Below are 24,155 nucleotides of genomic sequence, written 5' to 3'. Positions count from 1 at the left end.
ATTTCATTTAATAAATCAATTACCTTAATTTAACGACTTTGCAAACTTCTCTCAAAACGAAAAACGAAAAATCCTTTCGATTGAACAATGAAATAATAGAAATCTCGCTAACCCTTGCCCAACTAGCCAGACGAATTTACAAAAAGGGCCAATTTTGATACTTTCAACTTGGTAGTACTTAACCAAATCACGTGACCACCGATATTTTTCATAATCACCTATTTACGTTTCAATTTTTTATTTTTCGGAAAATTTTCTGTAAATGTGTCCGCTTTTTTTTTCCGGAAAATTAACAACAATAATTGCAACTAGTTAAAATAATACTAATTGTTTTATGTTTCCCATTGAAAGAGGTTTCGTATTCCTTTCAAGAAATGTCACTCTAGACTTAAAATAAAGATGGAGCTTGAAATTTTGGTGTGGCGTCGGTATAACAACATAACCAGTGGCGTAACTAGGAACTCCGCCCCCCCCCCCCCCGCGAAAAACGACTCGGGGCCCTTTTAAATAGCACCGATTTTAATCATAAACGTTTGGGGGCCCCTTAGTTCTCGCCCCCCCTCGCGCTGCGGGGTCTGCGGGGGCGCTATTTACGCCACTGAACATAACACCGAAGCCGTAAGCCGCAGTCCCAGGTTCTGCCTCGCGTAAATTAGTTCTGGCTTTTCCACGTGTGTTTTGCTCGTATAATGGATGGGGTACCACTGAGAGATCCTCTTTGGTAGAGCGATATTGGTATTTCTCATCTTGTTTATTTTCTGTGTGTTTTTTGTGGGCTGTCCGCTCTCTCGATCTGTCCGTACCATCGTTGCAAATATTAGGAGGAATTCGGCTGTCACTGCTGCCCCGGATACATCGGCCGCTACTGCGAAGAAAAAGACGGTTGCCAGCATAAGCCCTGTCAGAATGGAGGTTTCTGCGTTGACATCGCCGAAGGCCTTTTCGGAAACACCTATCAGTGCCTTTGTCCTCACGGTTAGTCAACTCCCAAATCCAGCCTCCCCTTTCTTTCGCCTCGCCCTCTCGACCAACGCCATCTAATGGCCGACGCCGGTGTACCGAAATTAACAGCCAATCAATAATCGCGATAGAGAATGGGTCGGAAGTAAGTCATCTGTCTAATCCGGAGGCGGCCTAGAGACACATCCTCACCCTTTAGGGTTTTTTTCCTCTCTGCGCCCTACAGGACCTATTTTGTTTTATCGCTACTCGCTAGATGTCGCTCTTATAGGGATTAGGATGGGACGGGCCAGTGAGATAGTGGCTAGTAATTAGGAGGATGAAGGAGGAATGGTCTCGTTGCGTTTTGCTGGGCTGTATATATGTCTCGTAGGCCATAATTTGTAGGACAGGCTAATTTGTTCTCCGCCTGACCCATAAGTTGTCACTTTTGGACGTCTTGGCGAAGGAGGTTTCCCGGATTGATGGCCACCCGCGTGTCCTTTCTCCGGCCTCAGCCATCTCCGGAGTGCATCCAAACAGCGAGTAATGAGGGAATTTGTTGTATATCTCCGAGGAAAACCTTTAGAACTAACGCGGTGGGCGAAAGAATATAATTGTAGTCCGGGAATCTTAACAAGCGAGATGATTGGCTATTTAGTTTAACACTGCAATTCTTGTTTCCAACCGACGAGATTCAGGCTACAGGGGTCAGACTTGCGAGGAGAGAGTCAATCTGTGCGACAAGAAACCCTGCCAGAATAACGGCACTTGCGCTGGCAACGACACCGAGTACACTTGCGACTGTCCACCCGGATTCTCGGGACACGACTGCGAGGTCAACATTAACGAGTGTCAACCTAACCCTTGCGTCCACGGCGTCTGCGAGGATGGCATTGGAAAATACAAATGCTACTGTCTGCCCGGTTATTAGAGATTCTTTACCTCCGATTGTACTCGAGGAAGTACAACCATTCTAAAATGTTTCTGGTACAGGGTACGGTGGCGATCATTGCGAATTCGAGTACGACGAGTGCGATTCGAGTCCTTGCATCAACGGAGGCAACTGCGAAGACCTAGTGGCTGGTTACAAGTGTCACTGCGGACCGGGATACCGTGGCTGGAGGTGCCAGATCAAAGTGGATCTGTGTCTACCTAATCCGTGTCCTTTGCCGGCGCAGTGCGTGGACAGAGGCAATAATTACAGCTGCATCTGCCATCCGGGATACAATGGTAAGTGTACCACATGTGTTGTCATATTCATTTGACGGGACATCTGTGGCGGTCTTATAAACTTATCGTTCTTAAAAATATATTTAAGCCTTATAATAAAAATATCTGCTAAAAACAGGGCGATTTTAACCTTGAGAATGTCGACCTTTTAAATTGGAAATTTGAACACCCTTGTTCTAGTGGAATCCTAATTTCTTCCCGTCTGCTCTGTAATACATAATGCAGATTCTTATTCGTAGCTATGTAAATGACTTAGGAGCCGTCAATGACGCGTGACCCTTGGGTCAAACGAAGTGGGGGACCAACACGCTGTCGAAAATGTTTTCCCATTGCATTTGGAGCACCTCAGTTCGACCAACAATGTTTGCAAAAATGTCAAACAGGGTTCGTACAGACCTGGAAAACCTTGAGAACCTGGAAATTTCAGGGAATTCAATTGTTGACAGAAAAGTCAGGGAAATATCAGGGGAATTCAATTGTTGACAGAAAAGTCAGGGAAATATCAGGGGAATTCAATTGTTGACAGAAAAGTCAGAGAAATATAAGTGGAATTCAATTGTTGAAAGAGTCGTCAGGGAAATATCTGGGGAATTCCAATTTTTTAGAAACAATTAGGGAAATCAGGGAAGTTATGAGGGTTCAGAAATTTTACCCTAATGAATACCAATTTCCATCAATACGTTTTTCTTATTAAAGATCTGACTTAATTTCTTCTTTTGTATGATAATATTGAACAAATTTAACTTAAATGACAATCATGAAATGAGTTACTCTGTAAATTTTTAGTTTTATTTTATCATGCACCTGGAAAAATCAGGGAAATATTCGTGGGAAAACCTGGATTTATCAGGGAAATATTCGTGGGAAAGCCTGGATGTATCAGGGAAATATTCGTGGGAAAACCTGGATTTATCAGGGAAATATTCGTGGGGAAACCTGGAAAAATCTAGGAAGTATTCGTGGGAAAACCTGGAAAAATCAGGGAAATATTTGTGGGAAAACCTGGAAAATCAGGGAAATATTTGTGGGAAAACCTGGAAAAATCAGGGAAATATTTGTGGGAAAACCTGGATTTATCAGGGAAACATTCGTGGGAAAAACTGAAAAAATCAGGTTGCCCATAGCTGTATGAACCCTGTTAAAATGCATATTGAATGTTAATGTGGAAATTCTTTGTCAGCCCCGGGATGTACGCAGCATTACGACCCCTGCTACCCAAATCCATGTCAAAACGGGGGTAGTTGCTGGCCCAGCCTCGACTCGTTCTTTTGTTCGTGCAAACCGGGATACACGGGAGATATGTGCGAAGGTAAGCTCTTCTTTCTTATTTACATTGTAAATAAATAGCTATTTTGGCTATACCTGATCCCTTTGAATGTGTTATGGTATACACGTATCTACGGCGGGTAGTTATGATGGATAAAGCTCTTTCAGTTTAGATCTTTGATTAACCAGGGTACACGACGAATAAAAGCGTTATTGGACGATACTACAAAAAAGGAAAAATGCCTATAGTAGTGTGATATTGTTGATAAACCAGGGAACACGACAAATAAAAGCGTTAATGGACGATACTACAAAGAAGGGAAAATCCCTTTAGTAGTGTGATATTTTTGATAAACCAGGGTACACGACGAATGAAAGCGTTATTGGCAGATACTACAAACAAGGCAAAATGCCTATAGTAGTGTGATATGTTTGATAAACCAGGGTACACGACGAATAAAAGCATTATTGGACGATACTACAAACAAGGGAAAATGCCTATAGGAGTGTGATATTTTTGTTTATTATTTCGTCATCGTGTACTCTGATTTACTACAATTCTAAAATTCCATCTTGGAGAATACTAGTCGTTTTATGAGGCTCATCTGCACTACTTTAAATTAAATTAAATTAGTTTTTTAATTTAATTTGTTTTCAATGGATTGAAATGCAGCTATGCAACTCGGAAAGTGTAGAAAAGCTAATTTTTTCGTATTTCTTAATGTTGAAAGATTTTGTATAACACTGGTCTTACGAATGTATAAAATAGCATTAAAATGTAGACTACACTAAAAATTTCAATATTTGGTAAAATGGTGTAAAGTTGTAAACATAACAAATTTGAAAGTTTTTGGTTTGTTTGGAGGGTAATTGAGGTTATGTCTCGGTTGAGCCAATACCCTGTGCAGACGATATAACCTAGTAGCAACAAACACTGCACCCCATACAAGGAGAACGCAACCCATCAAAAGTCGTGCATTTTGTTGCATACCGTTATCATTGTTTTACGCTTTAGCGCGTGCTGCCATCGGAAGGGGAAAATGCGGAAATTGTCTTCCCCCTTTCCGTAAAACGTTCAGCGTTAAGGCTCATCCAATGAAGTTTGTACACAACACAGCGTTAGCGTGTTTAAAGGCTAGCTGCGATTTCCTTGTGTTTGTTGGTCCTAGATACAACAGAGGAATTTTAAAACGGCTTTAGTGAAATAAACTAATTTTTAAATCGTGGTTGCCAACTGTCACTGTATGACGAGGATGATTTTTACTATACTCTAAGATTTCGGTACGCAACACCAGGGGGCTTTCCCGCTTCTGTTTAATAAACGCACACTCGTTGTCACGTGTTATTTGGAACGTGGCACCGACCATGCGTCACGCGCTCTATTAAGTAGAAGTACAAAATACACCTAGCGTTGTGTAATGATAATAATACCCAGCTAGGCTAATACCCAAGGCACCACCTTAGGCCCAAGTCATCTAGCGACTTTTAATGCCTTAAACAGGTGGCCGGGTTACAATGCGTAGTCCATTTTTCTCATTACACTAAGCTGGTTTTTATTAGCATCAAAACGCCGTCTCGGAGCGTCGACACAAAAAACTTGTATTAGGCCTAACGTCAATATGTTTACGTTGACGCTCTCCGTCACGGCGTTTTTAGAATAGTGAAAACCAGATTGAAAACGTCAAAGTAAAAGGGTACGTCATCTTGGCTTTGAAAATCGCGTAACGTTAATTCCAGTTAATATTAACGCTCTCAAATCTAATGTCTCGGAAATGCCAATCATTTTCGCTAGGTTGAACATCCCCATAAACACGACATTGAAATTCAGTCTGCCGTTTAGTCGCCCCAACGAAAAGACTAATTTCGGAAAACGAGCGTGCGAATTTGCGACGTCGACCGGCAGTTAATATTTTACGAGCGGTTGCTTTGACTTTTACGCCACAGTTAGTTTTTAATTCGATTTAAAATCTACCAACCAATGTAAACATTGGCTGGCCCCTTAACAACGTTATTAAATATCCAACAAGTTTCCATCGACGAGAAAAGTTCCGTATAAAATGCAATAAACCAGTCCAGACGCTCGCTCTCTTTATCGGGTCCCCGTCGCGAGTCCGGAGGCAGGCTGGCTGGACTCGGGCTGGAGTTTCGACAAGCCTTGGTTTACACGCGTTACGGGGCGATCGTAAAACGTTTTATTTCCTAGACCGAGAGTTATTAACACCGCGGGCGCGACAAGGTTTTCCTCCGGTACATCTCGCGTTTTTGAAAAATATAGACACGTCTCTACGAAGACCAAGGCTTACGCTTTGCGTGTTGTTTTTGAAATATTTTTTCCATCCGGTTCCCGCTGTTTTATATAACGCAATTTCCGGCCAGACCTCGGACCAATTTCCCGGCTAGAATTCTCAATTACATCATCTACCCACTTTCGCTGTGTGTGTGTGTGTTTTTTGCCGCGGCCCCTGGCTTGTCCATATCGCGAATTGGACTCCCTAGTGTCGGCAATCTTAGGGAAAAAATAATATACTAGTCTGTTTGTTTTGGTGTTTTTTGGGGTTTGGCGATTCTATTTTGTTTTTTTGGGTGTAGGGTTTTAATTTTTAGGCAATCAATTATGTCACTTTTGATGCAATGGTTATTGTGCTTGGGCTGTAGTTGTCAGATAAATTAAAATCTTTACCCCGTCAGTCGAAAGATAGCGCTACACCACTTCCCGCCTCCGAGACACAATTTTTAATTCAAAACCTACATTTAGAGCATTTATCGCCGATTTGATTAAAGGGAGTAGAACCCTCCTTGTTTGGTAGGGCGCGCCTTAGCTTTTCTCTTTTCTCGCTCATGGCGCTAGTCTAGAACGATAGTAGAAACACACAATTCTTATATTATAGGAAGCGCGTGCCCGCCCTGCAGAGGTTTTCTCACTTGAAACCTTTATTGTTTCATATTCAATGTTTATTTTTTAAATGCACCCTTAATTAACATATAAACAACAATATCCGAACTATAAATGAACTATTTTCGTTATAGTTTGGATATTTATTCAAATATAATTTCTTAATAATGAGGTACGTGGGTTTAGATTCACGAAAGGCGTTCTAGTAGATATGAGAAATTCAAGCACTACCAAAGCGAGGATACTTTAGTGGGATAATTACTCAAAAACCACTGTATTTCACACTACGTATAACAAGTGATTAGAAAAATGAGGGGAGGGAATTATGTATTGCCCCAAATTACTGAAAAGGTTATACTCCCTTTAAGGTTGGCGGCGGTGGCGCGAAGGGGTAAACGTTTCTCCCCACTTTTGAAAATTTTAAAAATAAATCCAAAATTTTTTTGAAGGAAAAAAATAAAGTTATGTAGAAAACTAAAAAAAAATCGGCAATGGGATCAAAATTTATCGGGGCGGCGGTTCGGCGCCAGATAAAATATCGGCGGCGCTAGGCTCTACCTATATTAGCAATATATTTTGTCAGAAAAAGAAAACAAATTAAAAACTTTATAATAATAAAGAATTTAAGCACAAATATACTTATTTTAAGAAAGCAACACCAACGAAATTTAAAAAGTGCAGAAGAGTTTTTATTTAAAACATCTGATTTGATATTTTTGATGGGGAACTGGAAGCAACGCTAAAAATCTTCTCAACACAGCCATTCTCATAAATACAAGATCTTGTTATTATCAATATTTTTGCAATGTCACGCCAAAACGTTACAACCTAACAATTTTCGCTATAATAATGAATAACACCGGGACCGGGTTGACCTTCCAGTTCCTTAAACTCAAATTATCGTACCACACCCAAAAAATTATCGATCTCAGAAAATATTATCGTATTCCTGAAAACTGGTGATAAATTACAATTTTGTGTGAGATACTAACATTCAATTTGTTTAATAAAATTTTTAATAACACTGAAAGTTCGACCGATTGAAAACATATGTTTAAAAGTCGCAATTTTAACTGGTTTTCAACTAATAAAAACAATTATCGTACATTATCGTACGCGTGAACTGAATTATTGAAAATTGCGTACTATATAGAACAGGGGCGTAGGAACCGGGGGGGGCAGGGGGGGCAATGCCCCTCCCTAGAATTATGCTGGGAGGGGCAACTAATGTTATTGCCCCCTCCAACTTTTTGGACTGTTTTGATCTTCAAAAGGCTCAAATGCTCATTTTAAACGCGTATAAAGCTTATAGAACCACAACTGTGTTTAATTTTCAGTCTTTTCCCACCAATTCACATAGTAGTAAAAAGTACACATGCACTCGGAGAAGCTACACACCATTAAAAATTCAAAACCATTCTTTAGACCCTTTTTCGTTTCTCTTTGCCCCCTCCAACTTCTAGAACGTTCCTACGCCCCTGATATAGAACGCCATTGAAAGTATCATATGTCCCAAAAGTTATCTCGAAATTATCGAGGTGTACGATAATTATCGTACGTCTGGCAACGCTGCTTCTGACTGTACTACTTTTCTTTAAAAATTCCGTGGTTTCGCGATTAGAGTTCTTATTGGATAATAAAATTTACGCGTTGTCTGCTATTATTTATGCTTAAAAAAATATCATGACAAGCAGTGTGAGAAATAAGGCACTATCACAGACCAATCGCCAGTTTAAAAATTAGCTGGGCTAGTTTAAAAATTAAATGCTTGGGTAAGTTGGGGTGTTAGTGGCCCTGGTGACCACTTAATTAATTCAGAGTTTTTCTATTCAAGATTTTAGTTCATTAAAAAAATACTATAGTAATCCCTAAAATTGTTTGGTCTATGCTTCTATGCTGTGTGCAGCGTGCTTGGCCTGGTGTCAATTGTGTGTATGGGTGGGTGACTGGGTGTCGTGAGTCTATCTACTCTACATTCTACACACAGTATAGAAAAAGATAATTTAGCACTTAGCAAAAAGAAATATAAACAGTCTCTCTCTCAGAGTCGGGTCTATAGCACATATTGTCAAGAATAGATAATTGGACAATAAATGATGAAAGCCTGATTTTGAAGGTTAAAAATGGTAAGTGGCCAGTGTCCAGTTTTTTAATTAAACTACCTAGGCTCTACTGGCCACAGGTCCAGTTTAAAATATTCCTTATTTCTCAGCCTGATGACAAGCGAGAGTGAGACGTTTTGTACGAAGTCATCTCCACTTTTGATATAAATAAATACGATCTTGTTCAGGGTTCGTACACGACCTGGAATACCTGGGAAACCTGAAAAAGTCAGGGAATTTGAAAATGATTCCCAATGGTCAGGGAATAGTCAGGGAAATTTAAAATGGTCCGAAATAGTAAGGGAATTTTAAAATGACCCCAAAAACAAATCCGGCAAATAAATTTTTGAAAAATGTATTAAAAATACATAATTAACATTTTTCAAGATTTTACCTCAAAACATAAATTTATTCTACAAAAATGGTCAGGGAAATTTGGAAATTTAGTCAGGGAAAACCTGGAAATGTCAGGGAATTTAATTCCGGAAATTTTGTACGAACCCTGTTGTTATTCTCAATATTTTGACAATGTCACTGAAATCTCGAAACCAGATTACGTGGGATTTCAGGCGGGTATTTTGGGTCAATACTGGTAAAAGTGGTCTTCCGTAAGTTCTAAATAATAAAAAAGGAGAAAAAGCACGCTAGACAGGATGAAAAAACGGTTCTTTTTTTGGCGTTTGTGTTTCGAGAGAAGCGGACCAGTGGGAAGAGTTCGGCAGAAAAAGCTCCACCGCGAAAGTGAGTGCCTTCGGGTAGCTACCGCCAGTGGCCAGTGAGTGGACTGACCCCTCCGCGATATTTCTTCCCTTCGATTCGAGTCGTGGCCAAAGCGAGGAGCGAGGCTTAGCGTAAGTTTCCCCCTCTCGGTGCCTTAAAAGCATTTCGGGAGGACAACCTCGTTTTATTGCTCGAAAAGTGCTTATCGCCGAAGTTGCCGGGAAGCTTAACCTCGGGCTATAGTCGTAGGTCGACGGACGGGTGAAGTTTGTTTAGGCTTAAAGGGTTATAACTAGGTGTTGGGTTTCCGCGGGTTCCGATCCCCAATTTTCTCCTTTTTGGTCAAGGGTCCGCAATCTCCGCGTAGTGAGAAATGGGTGGATGGTCAATATTTTATTCCAGACGAGGTGGTGGGAGGCCTTCTAAGATGTGACACTTGATTCGGGATTGTAATTCGTATCCGATGATGCTCGTATATTTGGTCAGAAATTAATGCGGACGGCCCTAATAGGATTATGATAGGCGCCGACGCTTTCTTAGTAATCCGGTATTAGTAACTGTTTATCGCTTTGCGGTTACTGAAAGGACTTCTTTGTAGGGAGCTGTTGACGTGAAGGTCTTGCCACCACCCTCCTACGCGTTGTATCCCGGCCACCTTATTTAAAGGCATTAAAAGTCGCTCGATGACTTGGGCCTAAGTTGGTGCCTTGGGTATTAGCCTAGCTGATTATTATTTTTATTAAAATATTTCCAAGAGTACGACAATAGGTCGATTCCCAATGTCAAGGGGGTTAAATTTCCCTTTATCTTACCTTGGCCGTGTTCAGTACAGTGGCGCACTCAGGCGGTGGACCAGATCATACGAATTTACATAGAATTCTTATTGTTTATTACCTCTCATCAGGGCCTTCCACAACAGTAACAGTCATTGGATAGAGCACTGTGACGTATAAAGTTGTAAATTTACGTCACTTTAATTTAAGCGTGTCGTCTGTTTTACTTTCTGGGACAAAGAAAATTAAAGAATTAATGCCAAACATGATTTTTCGTAATTAAATGGTATCTAGGAGCAACAAACGCAAGTACACATTTCATTGGACGAGCCTTTACTCTGAACGTTTTACGGAAAGGGGGGAAGACAATTTCCGAATTTCCCCCTTCCGACGGCAGCAGGCGCTAAAGCGTCTAACCAATGAAAATTGTACGCAAGAAAATGCACGACTTTTGACGGGTTGCGTTCTCCTTGTGTCGGGTGCTATGTTTGTTGCTCCTAGATGGTATTAATTTGAAAAAAAAACAATCCAAATTATATTAAACAAGTTACTGAGGGTATCGCATTTAGTGCGTTATTGGAAAATAACATTAAATCATAGTACGTCACCGATGACTTCGATGAGCAGCGTGACGTCTATTCGGAAACGCGAAAAAGCTTTAGTAAGAAACTGAACGTACTCATTGTGAAGACTCACTTCCTCTACGTCATAGCGTCGTCTGCCGTCTCCCCTTAAAGCGAATATAACCTGCAAAGCAATCTTTATGGAAGACCCCTTCAATTTCTCAAATTTCCCTGTATAGTGGCGCCAACCATTTTTAAAGCCAAAGGCAAGATAGGCCAGAGCTGCAAACGTTGGTGTTCCACATCAAATACGTTAAGTTATATTCCCTTCAAGCTCAAACCACTCATATCTAACGGGATTCGTAATGTTACTTTGAAATATAGAAACCCTGATAATATTTGAAAGAGTCGAGTGATGCGACATCTTCTATCAGTTTCTATAAGCTTTGAAATGCGTGAGTGGGATTCGAAACAGCGTTATAAATCGTCTTCATAAATACATACATTCTTGCGTAAACTTAATTATTTTCGACCTCAAATATCTCGGTTCAGAGGTAAAATCTTAAAATTTCGTCTTCGTAGCTTATTTCATTCTACAAGTAGGGGAAAAGTTCACGTAACCCAAAAACTATTAATTTTCATTTTGAGCTGGAGTATGTTCAGCATTTATAACATTTGCAATATTTATTTCGAGGTGTTTACTCCAAGAACTCAAAATAGCAGCGTTTCACAAATAAACTACTGGACCCGAATCTAGATTGCGCGCTTGGTTGTTTTAAAGCAGCCTTGCTTGTAGCGCCACGGTGCCTGATATCCGAAAAATTTCCACCCAAATATTAAATGCTTTGGCAAATAAGAGAACGACATTAGGCTTATCATATTTAGCTCGACATCTAACGTTTTATTTGATTGGAAATATTTCCCCATTCTCTCGGTAGGAGCGCTGGTGAACGATGCAATTTTATGAATGGGCTTTTTACTTATGATTCGATCTATTAGTTTATTTGTCGAAAATTGCTTTTGGGGCATATAAAAGCCAATTAATTTAAATAGATTTTTTTATCAGTGTGTATTATTATTTAAGTTAGCTCTGCTATTATAAAATGAAAAAAACAAAAGCTTTAGCCTTTCAAATTATACTATACTTGCCAACTTATTTTTTTATTTAACTTTATACGGATTTTTTATTCCATTGATAGAAAAATAACGATGTTAGTTACCCATAGCGCCGCGAGATGGCGCTATTGGAAGATATCTTCTATAAATAAAAATCCAGTTGACGCCGTCTATGGCGAAAAACGAAAATCCGTGTTTATATTAAGAAACGATTCGAACTTTTCATTCCAATTCATTTTTGCCCCGAAGAGAGAAAACTCACAATATTAGTTATCCACAGCGCCGCGGGATGGCGCTAGTTGAAGAGATATTCTAAAAAAACAGTTGACGCCAACTATGGCGAAAAACGAAATTCCGTGTTTATATTAAGAACCGATTCGAACTTTTCATTCGCATTAGTCTATATCCCGTTTTCTTTTTCTTTTGTTGTTCGCGAGTCCCACTTTTCCTATTCTTTTTCTGTTCTAAAAGCATTTTGAATAAATCTCTATATAAAAACGGACAGCTAGAGGATAAAGTGAGGAGGTGTCTGGTTCACTTCTAGAAGAAGAGGTAGAGACAGCATAGACTGCCAATAGACCTTGGACTGGCGAGTGGGATAAAAAAATACGAATTTATTTTCCCTTTTTCAGTCGGTCCAACGCCTTCTGACTAAATTCTTTTCGTTGCTCTTCGCGCGCCCTACTGCACCTCTTTTTCGAATCGAAAAGGTTGAAGGTGCCATTAGTATAAGAATGTTTGTCGGGGAATAAATAGGGGGAAAATAACGGTGCCAAAGTTGAAAAGTTCACGTGCAATTTATCATCAGGAATCATGGTCCCCAAATCAGAAATGAAAATACGCACTTGTTTTCAACTTTACGCGTTATACTTTATTATATTTCAACCAGAAAAGGGGAATTTGGCTATTTTACTGTAAAATGTTGGAAGTAGGTCTTCCCGTTATATTTATTTAATACTTACATAGTTAATGAGAACTTTTATCAGGGACGTCATTTGGGTAGGGCAAGGGGGGCATTGCCCCCCCCCCCCTGGATTTCTATGATCTTAAAATGTTCATGCATATCTTGGGAAATTTTTGGTTCTCGCTATTATCCTGAAAATCAATAGCAAATATGCAATAACTATTTCGATTAAAAATCCCAAAAATATGAAATTTGATGGGTTTTTGTCCTTTTAAAAAACTGGTTTTCCGGAGCTCTATAGTTCTGCCCCCTCCTGTAAAATCCTGAAATGACGTTCCTGACTTTTATGCCATTTTTATTCCGTCGCGAGTTAGCGTTACCGGGATTTTTAAAGGGAGATGGATATTTAAGATTTTTCGCTTAAGTTAAATTTTCTTAAATTAATAGTTTTAAATAGTCGTGAAAATTTACAAACGCCGACGTTTAATTATTTCAAAATATCCTATAGCAAATACGAAAGTTCTTTATCATAATATGTTTGTGTGTAGTAGGATACACGATGACAAATATTTATCTGGACAATACTACATTCCAATTTTACACTGATTTTGAAAAAATAGTGTATTTTCCTTATCTATGGGTTGCTGCCCCCGTAACCCCTGCCTCCCAACTAATCACGGTGGAAATTGATATGATACCTACTCAAATGGTATAACGAACGAACAAATTTACCAACAAACATTCTAAATTGCATTCAGAGTTACTATATATACTTTCATTTCAATGTAGTATTGTCCAGACCAAATTTGCGAAGTCTTGTCACCTACTACTCCCAATAATATCGTGAGGCAGAAGTAAAGAACGTCCGAAAATACACTTATTGGGCTATTTACAATAAATTCCCTGATAACCTTTCTTTATTTTTTTATATTCCCTTTACGATAAAGTATTTTAATGGTATAATATGTTTTTAGCTTAAACGAATAGTTATTTTTGATTTTCGTTGCTGCTTTTACCGCCATAAAAGTCCCAGTGGTATTTAAGTTTGAACTTCCTTGGATGGTTCGTTTTAGCTTTATCTAATTTTAAACGCACAAGGACTAAAAAAATATATAGACCTAGATCGTCTGACATAAAACAAGTAAAGACTAAAGATGGACCCCTGAATTGCGCAGACAAGCATAAAGCCACTGGTATGCCTGTTTTTGGCGAGCAACCGTACTTTGCCATTTTATTAACCCACAAATGAATAAAATGTAACCAATATAAAATATACTGTTTTTGCCTCAGTTTCTATGATGATAATATCATGGTTATTCAATTGTAGTAGATTCGATTACCGTAGCATTCGAATGGCGTCCATAAAACAGACCTGCTTCCCCTTAATTACCTACATTTCATCGAAATTGCAAAGAAGCGCCATCTAGGTTATTTACATGGGGTAAAGAAAACCTAACTTTTAAATAAATATTTAAGGATAATGTATATATTTCCTAAGTTGTGAAAGTAAATAAATTTTATTAAATTATTTTCAAAATTAATTGACCCCACCATTGTATTCTTATTTTCTTCACAAGCTTCTAGCAACATTTAATCCCCCTCCAAGTGGAGGAGGTTTGATTTATTGATGGGACACGCATTTCTATTACTGGTAATCCAACCTGCTAAAGTCGAATAACCCTGACATTATCTAAACCAGCGGTTCCTAAACTCTGCTACCCTTTAACCTTCTCAGGTGATTCCAGGGGTGTATTCATTTTCTTATATTTTAATTGGAGCTTCCTCATTTTTAGATTATTCTAAAATTTTATTTCGTTCTTGGCGAGCCCTTGAGTATAAATACTGAGATAAATTAAACTGTTAAAAGCGTTATAAATAATTAGTGTTGTGAAAAAAAATTAGTACAAATAGTAAAATTTGTGGCCTTGTTGGTTTTGGTTTTCAAATTTTCCAGTAGCGTCGATCGATCCCCCCCCCCCCCCCCCGAAGGTCTCAAATAATAAACTGATCACCCCCTTTAAAAATTAATATCGTAACTAGTAGTAACTTCTGTATTTCTAAGAATAATTTAAAACTGTGATACGATAAATTGCAATAGAAATCCAAAGTCAAATGGTTTATTAGCGGAAGTTAACATTTAGTCCTCTAAGCTTTAAGAAATTTATTTCCAACATTAGACCTTGGATTAATAATTGTTGTTCCTACCTGGATATATCACTAGGAAAAAACCTGACAAGCATATGGCTTTTGCGACAGCAGCGCCGCTTCGGCGAAGTTAAAGGAGAATTTCCGAAACTCCCGTAACACGTAGCCTTCTACAAGGCAGAACCAGTAACAAACACTTAGGAAATGCAAATGCACGCGGAACGCTAGAGTGATATATCCAAGTAGGAACTCCCTTACGAAAATGGTAGAACTTACTTGATTACAAAACTATATCAAAAATTGGGCAGATCCAAATTGAACTGTGATCAAATTTTGAATCCAAAAGGTTTAGTATTTGAAACAATTTTATTCCAATTTGATCCAAATTATTTGATCTAAACAGAATTGGATTCAAACTGTTTCCAGTAGATCGAAATTTAGAGATTGGATCGAGTCATTTTCATAAGGGCTACTATTATTTATCCAAGATTAGACGCCCCCCCCCCCCCCCATTGAAAATCGAAGCTACGCCTCTGTAGATCTTACTCTGTTGGTGCTCAGCGGATTATGATTCGTATAGAAAAGGGTTCCTAGAAGAAAAATATTTGGGAGACACTGATTTAAAAATGACGTTTTCGCGTGTCCTACTTTATCAAGAACTTCCATCATGTACGGAAAAAAAAGTATTCACATTGTGGATTGCATCAATGCTCGTCTCAATAAATAAAAATAAAAAATTACCATATGACTGAAACATTTTTATATCATTAAGATATTCACACCATTAAGAGAAGAGTTATTAGATATTCTTGCCGCGTTTTGTTTAAATTATAATAATTTAAATGAATAAATTCGTGATAACGCTTGTAGGAAACCCCTTATTGCGATACATAATTTATGGATGACCCCTTAGACAGTTTTAGCATAGATTGTATATATCCCTACAGGTACGAGAAATCGCCTTATTTCCGATGCATTAACGTCGATGCTCCATTTTGCCATGGTCTTCAACTCCCGAAATTTAAAAAAGCGAACGTCTGGATGTTTATAGAAGTTTTCTCTTCAAAATCGTTTAGTAAATAGCTGTTGGGACATCAAAGAAAATGTTGGCTTCATTTTAGTCGCATTTTGGTAAAGCAGAATACACGACGACGAAAAAGGATGACACTTAAGCTATTCAGCAGATCTGACGCACTACGGCTAATGTACTGCTGTCCAAACTTTGATTTCCTCGTCGTGTGCCCTCTTTTTACCGAAATTGCTCTTTTATTTTTAAGCGACTAGATCTCTAGGTTCTGTGAATTTAGCGTTGATATATTTTTGTGTTGCTAAAGCCTAAAGAAAATAGTGTATGCATTTTAGTATATTACTTGTAAAGCAAGCTACACGATGAGGAAATAGATGTTGGGATATAATTATTTACAAAACCAAAATAGTAAGCATAAATCTAACATTCGTCTTTCTTCTAAAGTATATTATAGTCGTCGTGAGTCCTGCGCTACCAAATAAGGTATTAGCCCATATTATAATGTAAATGGACAACTACTATTAGACATTTATGTCTAGAAAATCAGACACTAGAAAACTTAATTTGACAATTCTTTATGTTTTTGCTGAGACCATGGATTAATTAACGAACAGGAATGTTCCGGTCGCGTAGAAGTTTATTGATTGGCATAAAAACGTTTGTTAATGGCCCTCTATACGGAAAAAGGAGTAATATCGTCTGTGCGTGTCAGGGTTGGCGGATTTAAATCACTATTTAACCATGATTAAAATCGAGATTTAAATCAACTGATTAAAATCGAGATTTAAATCAACTGATTAAAATCATGATTAAAATCGAGATTTAGCAAATTAAAACTAAACCTCTAGACTAGTTTAAACTGATTAACAATGTAACACTATTAATGTTTTGTAGCATGTTTACTGATATTAGACATTTTATATCGGTAAAACGTTTAAAACATTTAAAACCTTTAAAAAGGAATTTATGTTTCAATTTGTTATTTTTCCGATTTGAGGAAAATTTACCGTGTTTTATTTTTCCTACAAATTAACAACACTAATCCATAGTAAAAATATCGTGCAACCGACACTTTAATTGTAATTGTATCGTTTCTTTTACCAGAATTGGTGTACCAGCCAAAGCCGCTGGCCCACACGTTAGAGGACACAGCGGTGCACTCGGCGGAAGGGGTGACGGTGGGTCCGGCCAGCGCACCTTTGGAACACCTGCACAACATTTACATCGCGGCGGCCACCCTGGCCGGGGCTTGCTTCATCGTCATCCTGGTGGTGGCCATTTGCCATTGCAGAGTCCACAAGACCTACTTGAAGTTCACCCGCTCTCTTAGCAAGTCTTGTTCCGACCTCAAACCACAAAAGCTGTGAGTCTACGATACTTTTCTTTATCGTTTTAGTGGTTCGATATTTCAATACATTTTGCATTGAGCTTGTTCCGTATTTTGTGCATAGTTTAGTGGCTGATGATGGTACTGCATTCAACCTGAATTTGTGATTTGCAATGTCGTTTTGGTTTAAAAATCGCTAGCAATTTTATCATAGTCATTTATGCGAGGGTGGGAATTAATATTGATGTAGTTATGTCTAAAACTTGCATCGGTACTTCCACTATAACCATTTTTCCAAACCTGCTACCACATTCGGTAGACCATTTGTGTGGATACTCCGTTGCTATATAGGGTGGTTTCTTTTCGCTTGTTCTGGGATTTCAGAGTAGGGTAAGAAGAGTAACGCTACGACGTCATTTTACTCCGATTCTGTGGTGGCGAATAATTCAAGTCGGAGTGAAAATTTATTCCGAAATGGCTGCCTGTGGTCTTTTTAGCAGATAAATTCTGGCTAGCAGACGACAAAATACGATTTACTCTCTTTACACCTCCTTTCAGAAGGAGTAAAAGAGTTTCCCAAATACTCCGGAACAAGCGAAGATATTATGGAGCATATAGTAACTAACATCCCCGGAACAGGCGAATAAAACGTTTTAGGGCAAAAAGAGTACACTTTTAGTCTGATAACAGGCGAAAAGAAACCACCTATAGTTGAACTGAAAAATAATTAACTGAATAAAATAATTAAGATGTTTAATAATCGGTTAATAAATAATATTTATTTTTACCGTATATTAAAAACATTTCATGCTAAATAATTCAAAAATCGTATTATTTAGTTAAGTCTAAACCGCACTCATTATCTCCATCGCGAGTCCTACTACACCCACGGCGCGTAAAATTATTTTCCCGGTAGAAAATACGGTTGAGACCGTTTTGCATGAGCAGCCAATCGAATAATTCGAGCGGGCTTTTCATCCGGTCTGTCGTTTACAGGCTTAATAGGAGGAGGGCGCGTGGAAGCTCTACGTAATTAGTGGGCTGTCGAAATGACTCTAAGAGGGCGCCTTAAGCCTGCCAGAGGAAGGGGGGGATAAAAACGTCAGGTAGGATTGACTCTGATCTAATTAAGGCTAATGACGAACGTGAGCGAAAACGAGACGATTGTGGTGTCGTGTAGAGTCGAAACCACTCAGCGGCGACCGCACCGAGGCTTAGCGTTTCATAAAAACGAGCCCTAATTCTTTACGGAGGGGGACAACTAGAAAGAAAGTAAAAATATTTAATTACTCGTTCTGCTAATAGTATGTGCAAATATCCCAGTCTTGTAAGTAACGTATATTTAACAAATTAGGCCTCTAGGCTCCTAATAGTTACCTAACGCGTTTTTACTAATGTCTGCCTAATCCGCGTGAAATTTGGCAATTTATCCATTTAATCGACTAGAAAAACATACTAGCCCGAATTTACTTCCTTGCAATGCGTGCGTGTGTGTTAGGCGGCATGAGAGTATCTCAAGGAGAAGATTCAGTACCAAGACGTGTTTAGAGTCGGAATGGCCTTTTATTGCGTCAAGAACGTATTTAGGTATCTAAGAACGGTGAACAGAGACAATGCTCTTATACTTTCAGAAAAACAATCAGTGTGCAGCGCCTTCTGAAGGTTTCAAAAATTATTTCTTTTTGTGATAGAATGAACCCTTTTTTCAACAATATTTTTGTAAATTGTACATATTACAATATCGTATTTATCAATTGATTCTTTTATCGTGTAAGCGTAAATTCTTGTTATAAGAACAATTATAATAAATTATAAATAAGTTTTAATTGTTAAACATTTTCATTATTTTGTCGTAAATACTGAAGATCAAAAATCTAGGTGGTGTTACATTCTGATTTTAATGTTTGTGCATTCGAATAATAATTATAATAATCAGCTATAATAATCCTTGGCACCATCTTAGGCCATTCATTCGGGTGGCCGGGTTACAATGCGTAGGAGGGTGGTGGCAAGCCCTTCATGCCACGAGAGTAAACAGCTCCCTAGGCTTACTATTACCGTTCACCTAAATAAGTTTTTACGGAAAGAGGAAACCCCATTAACCCATGGGAAGATAACTTTCAAACTCAACGCGGAAGGAGTTGTTCCGAGTTTTCACCCAGTGCCACAAGCTGGGATCGAACCTGGTTCTTCTTGTCTTGCTGCGAGGTGAAAGTGCCACCTAGGAGCAACAAACACAAGGAGAACGCAGCTCGCCTTTAAACACGCTAACGCAGTGTTGTGTACAAATTTCATTGGACGAGCCTTTACTCTGAGCGTTTTACGGGCGGGGGGAAGACAATTTCCGAATTTTCCCCTTCCGACGGCAGCAGGCGCTAACGCGTCTAACCAATGAAAACTGTACACAAGAAAATGCACGACTTTTGACGGGTTGCGTTCTCCTTGTGTGGGGTGCTGTGTTTGTTGCTACTAGGTGCCACCCCACTATTCTATGGAGTATGATATCATTAAAGTAAGAACTTATGTTTCGTTTCACTTCTTAGGACCCTAAATACTTTCTTGGTTATTGATAAGTTAATACCAAAGGCACCACCACCGGCATCTTTCTCAATGTAGCCGAACCTTTTAACAGACCACAGTTAACATAAGATTTACAAATAGTTTTAAAAATAGACCAAAGTATCATTGTACAATTTAACAGATCGCCATTTTGAAAATCGAGATTGCCCTCTTTATAGCAGTTATTTTTGATTATAAGATTTTAGTATATTTCGAGATGACCATATTTCGGGTCGAAATGACCATTTTCAAGGTCGATGTGACAATTTCCAGGCCTATATGACCATTTTCCGGGTCGAGATGACGATTTCCAGGCCTATATGACCATTTTCGAGGTCGATGTGACAATTTCCAGGCCTATATGACCATTTTCCGGGTCGAGATGACGATTTCCAGGCCTATATGACCATTTTCGAGGTCGATATGACCCACTTCCGGGTCGATATGACCATTTTCCAGGTCAGGATGACCATCTCCAGGCCTAGATGACCATCTTCCGGGTCGATATGATCATTTTCCGAGTCTAAACGACCATTTACCGGGTCGATATGACCATCTTCCGGGTCGATATGATCATTTTCCGAGTCTAAACGACCATTTACCGGGTCGATATGACCATCTTCCGGGTCGAGACGAAAATCGTCCATTGACGACAGGAAGTATCCACCACTAAGATCTAATATTTGCGTTTCAACCAAAGTCCAAAATTATCCCATTTGAAATGAGTTATCCTATGTTGTAAATCTTATTATTATAATAAAGCGGATTGGGAAAATCGTCGAAAGATTTCGATAGTTTCAATCCGTCTGCGAGACTCGAAAACGGCCCCAAATGTCGATAGAATATCCCCCGGATTCTGCTCTAATTCGGCAAAACTCTGGTCTTAATTGACTAAGGGCATCGGGGGCGGATTCGCGTTAGATTTCTAGTTATTAATTAAGCAATTAGAAGCTAATCGCGTTCTGCTTTGGCGACCTCCACTTCATCGGAGAGAGAGAACGGTATGGCGAACCGATGACAGCCGTACGCCTCGTTTCCAATGCCCCGCCAAGGCTTAATTGCACGAGCCCCTTAATGCCTTTGAAGTGCTTGGCCAAGGGTTACGCCAAGTTAAGAAATTTGCCGCCATAAAAAACACCCCCTGAGATACGACTTTTTAATCAATTATTCCTTACTTATATTGCGCTTGTTAATTTTACCTGATTTAATTAATTTGATTTTTTTTCCACTGACGTTGGTCTTTACAATGTAAGATACGATTTTACTCAAGGAAACCTATACAAAAACGATAAATCATTTTCTAACGACGTTGTTAGAAATACTAGGTCTCTTGTGGGGTGGTGGAGTGGTGAGCACTTTCGCCTCGCAGCAAGAGGAGCCGGGTTCGATCCCAGATTGTGACACTGGATGAAACTCGGAACAACTCCTTCCGCGTTGAGTTTGAAAGTTCTCTCCTCACTGGTTTAAGGGGTTTTCCCCCGAGTTCTTCGGTTTCTCCTTTCATAAAAACTTGTAGTGGTTAAAGGTAATAGTGAGTGTAGGGAGTGGTTGGCTCGCGTGGCATGAGGGGCTTTCCACCACCCTCCTACGCATTGTAACCCAGCCACCTGCTTAAGGCATTATGAGTCGCTAGATGACTTGGGCCTAAATTTTAAATTCCCTGATTTTTTTCCAATTCTTAAAATTCCCTGACCTTTTAGGCCCATTTTTAAATGCCCTGATTTTTTTCCAATTCTTAAAATTCCCTGACCTTTTAGGCCTATTTTTAAATTCCCTGATTTTTCCCTGATTTCCCTGACGTGTGGCAACCGTGCTGGGATTCAATTGACCGAATTTGAAATGACGTTTTTGCGCGCGACCGTGCCACTACATGTCTTGGGCAAACAGCCTTTTTTCTTGCTTTTTTGACCATAACATGTACATGTATTTTCACGCGCAAAATCAATTTTAAAAGCCATCATTTAAAAGTGTAAAGTAGCGTTGTTAATTTTTACGATGAACCGTTAGTTTAACGATATTATTTCTCTATTCATCTATTGAATAAAGTTGGTTTCATCGGTAGTTACTCTAGACCAAAAAGGCAACGTCCGCCATCTTGAATCGGTCGCCATTTTGTATATCTGGGCGATCGAGATTGTCATAACGCGTTTTACGTGATACCCTAACTAGAAATCTTAAATATTTCCTCTGACTCATGGACTATTTAGTGACCAGTAAAAGCACGCTTATAGCTAGGAGCAACAAACACAAGGAGAACGCAGCTAGCCTTTAAACACGCTAACGCGGTGTTGTGTACAAATTTCATTGGACGATCCTTTACGCTGAGCGTTTTACGGGCGGGGGGGAGACAATTTCCGAATTTTCCCCTTCTGGCGGCAGCAGGCGCTAAAGCGTCTAACCAATGAAAACTGTACGAAAGAAAATGCACGACTTTTGACGGGTTGCGTTCTCCTTGTGTCGGGTGCTGTGTTTGTCGCTCCTAGCGTATAGGGTTTTGGTGACGTTAGCCATGTAAATAAACCTTAAGGAATCTAACGGGATGTGATCAATTTGATGGGAACTTTGCTGTCAATAACCATCCCGATGTGTTTTATGGAAACGAAGTACTTTTGGGGTTTCGAAGTGGTTAGCACTCTCGAATCGCAACAAAAGTAGCTGGTGAAAAACTCGTTGAGTTTTAAGGTTCTCTCCTCACTGGTTAGAGGGGTTTTCCCCCGAGTTCTTCGGTTTCCCCTTCCATAAACACTTGTTGATGTTAACGGTAATAGTTAGTGTAGGGAGCCGTTGCCTCGCGTGGCTTGAAGAGCTTGCCACCACCCTCCAACGCTTTGTAACCCGGCCACCTGAATTAATGGATTTAAAAGTCGCTTGATGACTTAGGCCTAAGGTGGTGCCTTAGGTATTAGCCTAGTTAATTATTATTATTATTATTATCATCATATGTAATATAATTACTCATAAGTATGCCATTAGCTCTATTTTTTCACCAACGGTTTGTTTCACAGTAATTACGTCATCCGTACCCTACGTAATATATGACGTCATATTTGATGTTATCGAATCTCAAATGCCGATTATGCCATCGCACAATTAGCTCTACGTCTGATAAACCGACGGCCATTATTTTAGTAAACAAACCTGTTTGAACAACCAAGGTTTAGGAGCTATATTGAACTACAATATACTATCAAGTGCTGTTAATTCAATTAATATGCAAATTAATGAAGTTTTCGGAGACTCAGGTTCTGAAATAAATTTTCATTGTCAAATAAATGAAGCAGGTTGAAGAAAATAGTGGAATCTGGAGCATCTACAACGTTGGGGTTTTTGCAGATTCTTTGGAGCCTAGGCCTAACTCTTCTAGGCTTGATATGGGTTTTAATAACGCTGGTGGAATATCCCACTTCGCCGACTTGTTCCATTTTCGGAAAGCGATCACTTATTGGCCATTTTCCCCAACCTTTTATTTTTCTAAATTACTCATAATTTAACTTCATCCGCACAAACCGAGCGAGTTTATAAATTTTAATAAAGTTACATTGAGCTGACTAATATTCCAACACAAAAAATTCTTTATCAATTTAGAGGTTTTCCATTGACTTAAAGGCATATATTAGTAGCCAATAGTGTGACTCCCAAAATTACTAGGATGAATAAAAAGGTTAAAATCTAACGTAGTCCACCTTTTTACTGGTTCGTGGTGAAACAAACCGTTAGTGAAGATTTTTGAATGGAATAAAGGTACAGTGGCATATTATATTACATATTTTATTATATATTAGTGGCGTAGCCAGGGGGGGCACAGGGAGCACATGCCCCCCCCCGAAACGTATGGTTGTATGTACAAATATTTTTATTTTTTTACTTTTTTTCAATGGTGTGCCCCCCCCCCCCCCCGAAACAAAATCCTGGCTACGCACTGTTATATATCAACCAATTTTAATAACATTTTAAACATGTCAAGAATAAATTATAAATTTGAAATTAAAATTGTGATCTGAGATATCTGAAATCAACGTTCACAGCATGTAGGTCTATTGGATTCTGAGATTTAAGATATTTGAAATAACACAGGGTTGCCACGGTACCTGGAAAAGCTGGAATTCCTGGAAAAGTCAGTGAATTTGAATATGGGTTTAAAAATCAGGGAAATGTCAGGGAATTTAATTTCGGTTCAAATAGGAAACATTTACTAAAGTATAGGTAAAAAAAATCTTGGCACAAAATAAGTCCGAAAATATCTCCGGAGATGGTCAGGGAAAACCTGGAAAGGTCAGGGAATTTGATTGTAAAAAAACTGTGGCAACCCTGTAACAGTCGCTGAACAGTTATTACCAGTCGTTTCGGCTCAATTAACCATACATAAACTATATCTAGTGCTCGGAATTGTTTATTCATTATCCAAAAATTTTCCGATTTATTTAAAAAACGTTGGTAAAAAGAATATCATTTTAACTATTATTTAATTATGTTTTTACGCAACCAAGCATTTATTTGAATAAAAGTGGTATTTATTTAAATAATTGTTTGTTTTATTTAAATAATAGGCTTATTTACTTTCGATTATTTAAACATTTTACAATTTTTA

At 38.8% G+C, this 24,155-nt stretch overlaps 1 protein-coding gene across 4 annotated transcripts in view; it reads left to right on the top strand.

Annotated features, from left to right (window-relative positions):
* Window positions 1-24,155, top strand: part of LOC149951727 (uncharacterized) — a 143,217-nt gene that overhangs the window by 107,871 nt on the left and 11,191 nt on the right. For 3 of the 4 annotated variants that reach the window (XM_090168169.1, XM_090168171.1, XM_090168168.1), the window contains exons 6-10: window positions 822-975; window positions 1,635-1,865; window positions 1,936-2,172; window positions 3,353-3,481; window positions 16,786-17,044. In XM_090168169.1, coding sequence (XP_090024295.1) covers window positions 822-975; window positions 1,635-1,865; window positions 1,936-2,172; window positions 3,353-3,481; window positions 16,786-17,044 — 1,010 coding nt within the window. The remainder of the gene's footprint in view (window positions 1-821; window positions 976-1,634; window positions 1,866-1,935; window positions 2,173-3,352; window positions 3,482-16,785; window positions 17,045-24,155) is intronic. The other variant, XM_090168170.1, reaches the window with a different exon arrangement.

The sequence above is a fragment of the Leiobunum rupestre genome, chromosome 3, assembly GCF_980474605.1.
Source record: "Leiobunum rupestre chromosome 3, qqLeiRupe1.1.hap1, whole genome shotgun sequence".
NCBI lineage: Eukaryota > Metazoa > Arthropoda > Arachnida > Opiliones > Sclerosomatidae > Leiobunum > Leiobunum rupestre.
The sequence above is the reverse complement of the archived record's forward strand: the minus strand, read 5'-3'. Positions and strand labels throughout refer to the sequence as shown.